General features: G+C 34.5%; 1 protein-coding gene across 4 annotated transcripts; it reads right to left on the bottom strand.

Annotated features, from left to right (window-relative positions):
• Positions 1 to 859: 859 nt before the first annotated feature.
• On the bottom strand, positions 860 to 10,035 carry LOC114287605 (peptidyl-prolyl cis-trans isomerase G). Of its 4 annotated transcripts, none has more exons than XM_028231001.2 (4): positions 9,691 to 10,022; positions 9,512 to 9,602; positions 9,237 to 9,419; positions 860 to 1,577 (listed from the first exon to the last, which is right to left on the bottom strand). In XM_028231001.2, the coding sequence occupies exons 3-4, from the start codon at positions 9,393 to 9,395 to the stop codon at positions 1,410 to 1,412; spliced, it is 327 nt and encodes a 108-aa protein (XP_028086802.1). In that variant the 5' UTR covers positions 9,396 to 9,419; positions 9,512 to 9,602; positions 9,691 to 10,022; the 3' UTR covers positions 860 to 1,409. The 4 variants fall into 4 exon arrangements, with proteins under 4 accessions (XP_028086802.1, XP_028086803.1, XP_028086800.1 ...); XM_028231002.2 differs by having other exon boundaries at positions 9,512 to 9,597; positions 9,691 to 10,019; XM_028230999.2 differs by lacking the exon at positions 9,512 to 9,602 and having other exon boundaries at positions 9,691 to 10,035.
• Positions 10,036 to 10,267: the final 232 nt, after the last annotated feature.

Below are 10,267 nucleotides of genomic sequence, written 5' to 3'. Positions count from 1 at the left end.
TCCAAAGCCTATTTCTTGTATTTCAGAAACACTTGAAATAAAAGAAAATCTGTCGCCCAAAAAAAGGAAAAAATGCACAATCCATTGAAGTGGCATGGCTATAACAAGAGACCCATATCAACCTTAGCAGAGCTGCTAAAACAAGAGACCAATATCAACCTATATATCTCCTACAGCAAAAGGGAAGGCATTTACAATTCAATTGCTCTAAGAAGCTGTTAGCAGCTAAATGGATGCTCTAAATTCATCAGTTGTTTAAAATAACAAAATCTATAGCAGCCATGAACAAGATAGCAAAACCTTAACTCTTGTGCAACAACAGACAAATATTGTCATAATTCTCTGCATACAGAGATCAGAAATCATCAAATAGATTTCTGATACCTATAACAATGGTAAATTAACAGAAAACGCTTCTGCATTTTCTGTAAACATGCAGAAGATTTTTTTTTGTTTTTTTGAATAAAACACGCACAGTTCACAGGAACTTAACAGCTCAGTCAAGTTGGATAAAAGTATTTGCAGCAGACACCACTCTTAAGTATTTAATCCAACATCCAAAGTAAAAACTGTTAGGAGATGCTTCAAGATTCATGTTTAGGGTGCACCTGCTTTGCCACATGGGTCGGATAAATCGCAGCTCGTAGAAGTGTCGACATTTCTTATATCCTGCTACAGGTAAGGACCTTTGCAGTTTTGGGTAAATCATATCTACAACATAGTCATAACAATGAAATGTGTGTGTGTGTGAGAGAGAGAGAGAGGCCCCTTGGTAGGACTTGAACCAAAAGAAGAAGCAACTAAACTGTCAGAACTAGCTGTGAACAAATGAAACCAATCTACTATCAACCAGAAACAATTTTTGAAAGAAAAAAAAAATTCCATTATAGAATTCCAAGAATCCAATTACACAGTGGACGAAAGCATCCAAAATGTGCAAGCAAAGGAAAACCAGTGTCAGAGGAAATCTCAATTTTAGGTACTATACTTTGACAAATAGCAAATTTTAACCACAAACATCAAGCAACTGGAAGCTGATTTTGATTTGTTCTTTCTCTTTTTGGTTCTTTAGTACTTTGCCTTCCATGTTTCAGGCTTTTAATCAATTACTTCTGGAATTATTACAAGGGGTCGTTATAGCAATATCTTCACTTCTCAAGGCACAAATAAACTTTTGAGTGGGTGCAGCAGCAGACAGAGAGTGACACCATAGAACAATGAGATTTCTACAAATATGTGACTATTGACGGGGAATACTGAGACTTTTCAACACCTAATTGTTTCAATTAAACAGGAAATGATGCTAAACTTACAGACACAAGCTGCAAAGGATAACTTGGGCAGGAAAAAAAAGGTCATACTACTTCCACATACCATAAAGAATGATAAAAGGAATTTTGGAGTCCCTTCTAGTCCTCCAGAATCTGCTGCCGCTCAAGATCAATAACACTTTCAGTCAACGAACTTACAGTGCCATTCAATTTATCGTTATTGCTCCGGCATTGTAGCAATTGTTCCCGAAGACTCCGTACAAGCTCATTAAGTCTCTGAATGTTCTTTTCTTGTGATAAGATGATCTGCAACAAGTAATGAGCAATTAAAAAGCAAAATAATTCAAATAAAACACAAGACTAAAAGGCCACATAACACTCCGTCCCAAATTGTTGGTCAATTTTTGGCATTCGTGCCCCTTAATCAAGTCAATAAATTATTTATTTTCTCTTTTTAAAAATTTTAAAAAAAAAATCCCCACAAATTAAAAGATGTCAATTAGTTCTTGTAGATAAAGTCTTCAATATCATTGCAAAAGAATAAATTTTAAAATATAAGTGTGTTTGGTTTGAGTTTTTTGAATTAAGTTTTTTGAAAATTAAGTTTTTTGGTTTTCGTATTTTTTTGTTTTTAGTGAATATTTTTAAAATTTTAAACATTTTTTTTTTTACTTTTTAAATGCACCTTACTTAGATGTATCTAAAAAGTAAAAAATTTGTGAAAAAATATTTTAAAAAATTAATAAATACATAAAAATACAAAAAATGTACTGAATTCTAGTATTTTTTTTGTATTTTGGGTATTTAGTGAATTTTTAAAAGATTTTCCTTATAAATTTTTTACTTTTTAGATACATCTAAGTTAGGTATGTCTAAAAATTTTAAAAATTGCTTAAAAAGATTAAAAAAAATCAGTAAAAACAAAAAAACACAGAAAATAAGAAAGTAGAATTTTCTGAAAAGTGCTTTTTGAAAAGTGAAACCAAGCATATGGATGTCTGAAATAGTGAAAATGGACCAACAATTTGGGACAGAATATATCACAAGAAAAACTGTAGACTTCCATGAGTATTTATTTTATAAATGATTATTAGTATGAAAAGGAAATGCTCAATGGTTAACAAACATTAGACTACAGTGTACTCGCATTCTCTCCAACTAGGGTAGCCTGCAGTTGTTGTGTTCATCAAATAGGGCATCACATCTTTTAACTGTCTAACACATCCCTTATCTTGGTCCTTCTAACATGCATTTTGGTGATTTTCAATGCACTAGTATGCACCCGGCATAGTAACACAAGCATGAGGTTTCTCAATGTAATATTTGTGTCCATCTAGATGCTCTTTGATAATGCTAAATGCAGTTGTATGGAGTATTCCATATACTGTACGGCGATACATGTATTCTTTACAAGCTGAAGTCCTGGATACTAGAGGAGAAAGATTCATTCGTTTGGGAGAGAGAATAATGCAGTGTTGCCTACATTGTCATATGGTCACCAGCCAAAACATGGGCACTGTATTAAGAAAATCTAAAATGGGACCATTAACTAAATGCAAGGTTTCACTCCCCTGCACACTGACCTGAGAATCAAAAACAACTTGATAAATCCAGGGCAGTGATGTAGTAGCCATGAGCATGATTGATGAAAAGGCCAAGTTTCACTCTCCGGAAACCACAAGGGCCCCAATCATTACTCAACAGGAACAATCAAAACTTTCTTTAAAAAGGTGCTGCAGCTAAACTATATGCGTAAAACTTTGAGTCCCTTTATTGTCGAACTGAAACTCTGAAGCTGAAGCTGCAGCTTTAATAAATGAGTGGTAAATTTTCTGTCTCTCACTAAAGAGATAAATTCAGAACCACCCTCAAAAGGGAAGCATGATAATAAAAGCACAAAATAGTTATTTGCATCTATCAAATGAATCTTTAGAAATCCTCTCAAAATGACTCATAGAAAAAATGGCTCGCAAAGGGATTAAGATTATCCAACTGTGTCACAAAATATATATTCTACAGAATCCGCATTAAGCTTTATTTATGTGGGGATGATTTGCTGTTTGCATCCCACATGCAAGATCACTCAAAAAAAAAAAACTATCAAAATGACTTAAAGAGAGAATATTCGAGAAAGATTATCCAACTGCATCACGAAAATATCTTTCTTAGAATCCGCGTTAAGCTTCACTCTGCAATATTAGACATGTCTACATACGAGAGAATGCTTTCCTGTGTAGAAATTATGATCTGACTCAATTCCAATGAAGACAAAAGTCTTATACAGTGTTACCAGAAAATGTTAACACCCTAGCGATTTATGTTTCGGAATGCATATTCCAAAACATGGTACATTTTTGTTTTATGTTAAAAGTTCTCCTCAATAGGGAATTTAGCGATCCAAAGCAATCTCATAAATTTTTCTACGTTTTTCATTGAAGTTCTCTTTAATAGGGGAAAAGTCAAATATAATGAACTAAAATCTAGGTAGAGTGGAGTTTTGGGTTGACAAAATGTAAAACAATGCATCATAATGTGATGTACCATATTTTAGAGCATGTGATGTACCACATTCCTATTTGTGTTCCTTGTACAAGAATGATCTCCATTCTAGGGTAACATAGGATAGGTCTTATATCAAGATGATGGAAGATCCCTTAGAACAAGAGACCAAACTAAAATTACCATAACTTAAATCTGCATCAATTCCAAGATCTTTCCTTTCAGGAATCTAATACTTAGCATGAATACTCTCAAATTAGAAATCCCTTACCTAAAATTAACGGCATATAAAATATCCTCTTTTTTTTTTACCAAACCCACTCAATTGAAAACCAGATTCCGTATATTCAAGATTGTCACAATCGAAATTGATTTTAGCCATAACAATAGGTAGCCTTTACAATAAAACTTTCGATTATTTAATACAGAATTTAAGGTTCTACAAGTCAGGAAGCACAAATAAAGAAATATTAATGTTGTGTTTGGTTCATGGATTTGGGTAGAGATTTAGAAAGGGAAAGTGAAAAGGTGGATGAAATGTGAATGGAACATAACTATATTTCACACACCTTTTCCTTTCCCTTTTCAAATCCCTATCCAAATCTATGAACCAACCACAGCCTAATATGCTCTAAGGTTAGATTTAATTAGGTTTTGTGCTGAAAGAGTAATATGAATATAGGATTTTTGTGGGTTTGTATTGGGATCACAAAGGTATAGGCTTTTTTTTTAAAAAAATAACGAGGTTTTACAAGGTATTTGGGGGCAGTTTTGGGCACTGTGAACAGTAACTTCGCTGATTTAGTAATCTTTTGCAAGCTAGGGTGCTAGGGTTAAGGAACTACGATGCATGAGGGTCGGATAGGACTAATACAAATCTGATTTTGTGGTCTCACAGGCTTTAGTACAGAAAATTTATTTGAAGGAGGAGACAAAAAAGTCTAGACATCACACCTAAATTTCATATGCATCACATCTGATAAGAAGTAAGCTATTGAGGCCTCTTTCTCTTCCTCCTAATGCGAGACATAAGATCTAGAGTTGAATTGCATCATAAAATTCCGAATTAACTTCAAATGATCTGAAAATTCTCTAAGACATATTCTCCATTGAATTAAAGGTTTATACAGATTTTGGAAACTTTCCACACAAACTAGGATTAGGATTTTTAAATAAGAAGCTACACTTTTTAACTTTTAAAATCTATCTAAAACCAAAAAAATAAAAATTCAATTACATATCAGGATCCATGACTACTCATGGATGAACTCTACAACCTACGTCCAAAAATTCTGCAAATTACCAAAATAACCATTAGTTATAGGACTTAATAAATTACCTAGCATACATAATCATAATATAAAGACCCTACTAAGCCTAAAAACTTAATTATATATATGCTTCCAATTGATCCCCAATTGAGTTCACCTTGAAAGCAACTAATTTTGAAATTTAGTTGCTTCTTCAATTTTGAAACTTATGAATATAGAGTATGTTTTCATCATTCAAGGCTAAAAGTTTTAATTTCAGAATTTTCTTCAAAAGGAATTGTCAGCCCCAATCATCAAACTAATTTTCTATCCAAAAAACAAAATATTTCTTTGAACTTCATGATGAAACTTATATTAGCATCAATTGCCTCAAGGTTAGTAGGCCAAGTTTTATCACATAACTAAAACACACCTTAAATTTTTCAACACTGAAAAACACCTAATGTGTTGCTGCAATATGAAATGAGCAGTTACTCAGTGAAACAATGCTGCTGACCAAGTGACAAAACTCAATATAATTTTAACATGCATATAGATACTGTAGAAATCCCAAAATTGGGTGAACATTGTAGTTTTCAAACTAACCAAACCAAGCCGTAAGTCCCATCAAATTTAGTCGGCTACATGAATCCTTCTTCTCCATGTGGTCCTATCAAAGGTCATTTCTCTAGTCAAATTAAGTAGATCCATATCTCTATTTACAACGCTAGCTAACGTTAATCTAGACCTACCCCGTCCCCTAACACTTCCATCTACCGTTCCAGCATCGCATCTCTTTACTACTGCCTATATTGGTCTCCGCTAAATATGACCAAACCATCTCAATTGATTCTCTCTCAACTTATCTTCTATCGGTGCTACTCCTACCCATTCCCGAATACACTCATTCCTAATTCTGTCTTGTCTAGTCTTGCCACACATCCACCTTAGCATCCTCATCTTAGCCACACTTATCTTATCTACATGTTGTTTTTTGGTTGCCCAACACTCCGTGCCATATAACATTATTGGTCTAATAGCCATTCTATAGAACTTATCTATTAGTCTAGTGGGTATTCGTTTATTGCACAGTACTCCAGACGCATTTCTCTACTTACACCATCCCACCTTAATCTTATGGGTCACATCCGCATCAATCTCCCCCGCTGTTGTGATAATTGACCCTAAATAACGAAACTGTTCACTCTTAAGCAGTTCTTGGTTCTCAATTTTCACTTCTCCTCTGCTTTCATTGTTACTGTTACTAAATTTACACTCCATGTACTCTGTCTTAGTTCTACTTATCCGGAATCCTTTAGATTCAAGAGCTTTTCTCCAAATCTTCAATTTTGTATTTACTCATTCTCTAGTTTCATCCACTAGCATGATATTGTCTACAAAAAGCATATGCCATGGCACGTCATCCTGAATATTTATCGTCAACTCATCAATAACTTAAGCAAAAAGATAAGGACTTAAGGTAGATCCTTGGTGTAACCCTACAGTGATGGAAAATTCATTTGTCTCTCCAGCAGGTGATCTAATAGTGGTCACCACCCCTTCATATATGTCCATAATCACATCAATGTAACATTTTGTCACTCATTTCTTCTTTAACACCCACCATATGATATCCCGAGGCACTCTATCATATGCTTTCTCAAGATTGATAAACACTAAATGAATGTCTCTTTTCTTTTTTCTAAACTTTTCTATTACTCTCCTTAAAAGATAAATCGTTTTCATTGTTGACCTGCCAAGCATAAACCCAAATTGATTCTCTGACACCTCTGTTATTTCTCGCAATCGGCGTTCCATCACCATCTCCCACACTTTCATTATATGACACATTAGCTTGATTCCTCTACAGTTGTTGCAATTCTGGACATCTCCTTTATTCTTATAAATTGGCACTAAAATACTCCTCCTCCACTCATCTACCATGTTCCTAGTCAACAAAATTTTGCTAAACAACCTAGTCAACCAAGCAACCCTTTTCTTATCCAAACACTTCCAAGCTTCGATAGGGATATCATCGGGTCCTAAAGCCTTATATGATTTCATCTTCTTAAGTGCAATCTCTACTTTAAAGTTCCTAATCCTACGATAGAACCTATAGTCTTGGTTTATCGTATTACTGGTTATTTCTTTCCCTATTGTCATACCTCTATATTCCTCATTTAATAGTTTCTCAAAATAGTTTTTCCATCTTTCCTTAATCTCTTCATCCTTCACCAATACCTTAGAATCCTCACTCTTGATGCACTTAACTTGATTAAAATCTCTTGTTTTCCTCTCTCGTATTTTAGCAAGTTTGTATACCCTCTTCTCTCCCTCCTTACTATCTAGTCTAGTGTATAGGTCATCATAAGCTTTTAACTTAGCCTCTCTCACTACTTTCTTGACCTCCTTATTAACCAATCTATAGCTCTTCAGGTTTTTGTTAGTTCTACCCTTCTGCCACTTTTTAAAGCACTCTTTTTTTGCCTTAACTACCGCTTGAACCTCTTCCCTCCACCACTAAGTTTCCCTAGAGCTGGGTCCCATTCCTTTCGACTCTCTAAGCACTTCCCTTGATATTCTCCTCATACAATTGGCCATCGAGTTTCACATAGTATTAGCATCATCTTCCAAATCCCAAGTACCTTCCTTATCCATTCTATTCTTAAATATTTCTAGTGTATCCCCTTTTAGGTCCCACCATCTCGTCTTACGACGCCCACCATCCTTCCTAGCTTGGTATTGCCCTTTAAAACATAAATCTAGTACTAAAATCCTATATTTAGAAGTCAGGCTCTCTCCAGGAATCACCTTAAAATCATTGCATTTTAGGCAGTCCACTTTTCTAACTAAGAAGTAATCTATTTGGCTCTTAACTGACCCACGCTTAAAAGTTATCAAATGCTCATCCCTCTTCTTATACATAGTATTGGCCACCACCAGGTTAGAAGCCAACGCAAAATCTAAAATACTTTCTCCAGCCTCATTTTTGTCACCAAAACCGTATCCACCATGCACCCTTTCATAGCCTAGCTTATCTATGCCTACATGGCCATTAAAATCTCCACTTATAACCAGGTTTTTTCCTACGGATATCTCCTGTAAGATCTCATCCATTTGCTCCCAAAAATCCCTCTTAGTCTGATCATCTAATCCTACTTAAGGAGCGTATGCACTAATAACGTTTACTATATTCCCTCCAATAACTAGTTTAACTAACATAATCCTATCCCCTTTCCTAATGACCGCCGCTACATTCTCCACAAAATCCTTGGCAATTATGATTCTTACCCCATTCCTACGTCCATCCTTACCATTATAATACAGTTTAAAACCGATATCCTCAATTTCCCTAACTTTCTCACCCGTCCACTTAGTTTCTTGTACGCAAGTTACACTAACTCTCCTCCTAATCATAACATTTACCAATTCTATCGTCTTACCAGTTAAGATTCCTATATTCCAAGTGACTACTCTAAACTTGTAGTTTTAAAGCTATTTATAAAAATGTTACCATTTTAAACCTGTTTGGAAAAATACAATAATTTTTTAAATCACAACTTGAAGATGCAATTTTGTGCTGAGTTGGCGAGATACCATCTTGACAACTTTGCCAACGTGGTGAAGTTGAAATTGCCTGTTGATTTGCGATTTCATTATATGGTGAAATCACAGGTTCAACTTTGCAATTTCAAACAAAATTACTAGTTTAACCTATGATTTCCCCCCTAGTCTAAATAGTTAACTGGATTTCACTTTAGGATAAAATTGCATGCTAAATTTGCAATTCACTCCATGCTTCTAAAACCTCCTACTTAAGACATTCTAACCAACCTAAGAATGAATTTTAACTGTAAGAAATTGCATGTTGAACTTGCGATTTCAATTCTAGCACATTGGCAAAGTTTGCATATGGCCAACTCTGTACAAAATTGCAACTTCAAGAAGTGATTTTAGATGAAATCAGGATTTCAAAACCAGAGAGTCTCAAAACTACAGCTTTTTTACAAATAGTTTTTGTTTAATGCAATATTCAACCAAAAGACTCTACTTAAGTTTCCATAATCCCTTTTTTTACAAACAAAAAAAAAAAAAAAATTGCAAGGTTGGATTCATAGTTTGAACATAAAAAACTACACAAAACCCAACTAGGTTAAAAATGCATTCAATGCAATATTACATCAATGTCGAGATAGCAGTCAGGAGACTTGATTACCTTCTCTTTAACAGCTTCTTCTCTCTTGGAAATTTGTTGTTGCTTCTGGGATACATTCGGATTCGCCTCAATATCACTCACAAGTTGTTGCTTCCATTCAAATTGAGATGTAATTATCAGTATAATCAAGAGAAAAACAAGCAACATTGGTCTTGACATCTTTATTATCTCCTCTCACAACACCTGCCCCCCCAAAAAAGCAAAATTGAACAAAGCAAACCAAAAAACATATCACAATTCACAACCCACATTCATTACAGTGCCAAGAATAAAACCCTAAATCCTCTGTTTTCTTGCTCGGAATTGAGTGAAAGTTGAAGAGAACTGAAAAATTGAAATATCCCCAAAGCTTAATTCAGCCCTACACTAAAAAAAGAAAGGTTTTGTAATCGATTATGCTCAATTTTCCATTGTTTTTTCAATCAAATGGAGATCGGAATTGAAGAGAACTTACAGATCGGAGTTCGATAACGAACAGCATCTAATCAATCACACATCAAGACTCTTCTTTGTTGTTGATTTGGGCTAAATCGAACAGCGTGCGACCTTCAGAGAACTCTCAGAAGAACTCTGTATTTGATGGCTGTACAGTTGGTTAGGACCAATTTTGGGGTTTAACGAACTTAAACAGATTGTAGTGAAAGTTGATTTTTACAGACTCTGCGTACAAATGCAAGAGAGAGAGAAAGAGAGAGAGAGAGAGAGAGAGAGAGAACCAAACAGGAGAGAGAAGAACGGTGGACTCTTCGGCAGAAATGTTGGGGAAACACTATGGCACCGTTTGGTAACAAGGTTTCCTTTTGGCTATTTTAGTCATAGAAAATAAAATAGATTGTTTTAGTCATAACAAATAAAATATTATATTTAACTCATAATTATTATATTTTTCTCTTATAAAAAAAGTTAAAAGAATTAAAAAGTCAAAAAATTCTTCCAAAACTAAACTTTTAAATCCAGACTAAGCTTGTGTTAGCAAGTGGGTTTGCAGATTTTTTTGGCTATTTTAGCCACAAAAAACAAAATAGGCTATT

This window comes from Camellia sinensis, chromosome 12 (genome assembly GCF_055761805.1).
Source record: "Camellia sinensis isolate YWXY chromosome 12, ASM5576180v1, whole genome shotgun sequence".
NCBI classification, from domain to species: domain Eukaryota; kingdom Viridiplantae; phylum Streptophyta; class Magnoliopsida; order Ericales; family Theaceae; genus Camellia; species Camellia sinensis.
The sequence above is the reverse complement of the archived record's forward strand: the minus strand, read 5'-3'. Positions and strand labels throughout refer to the sequence as shown.

Bases quoted from the DNA above. Each gene is read 5' to 3' on its own strand.
- LOC114287605 (XM_028230999.2), bottom strand. From the start codon at position 9,395: ATGTCAAGACCAATGTTGCTTGTTTTTCTCTTGATTATACTGATAATT. The intron at 1,578-9,236 runs GTAATCAAGTCT...TACTTGTTGCAG, and splicing joins AAGAAGCTGTTAAAGAGAAG to ATCATCTTATCACAAGAAAA.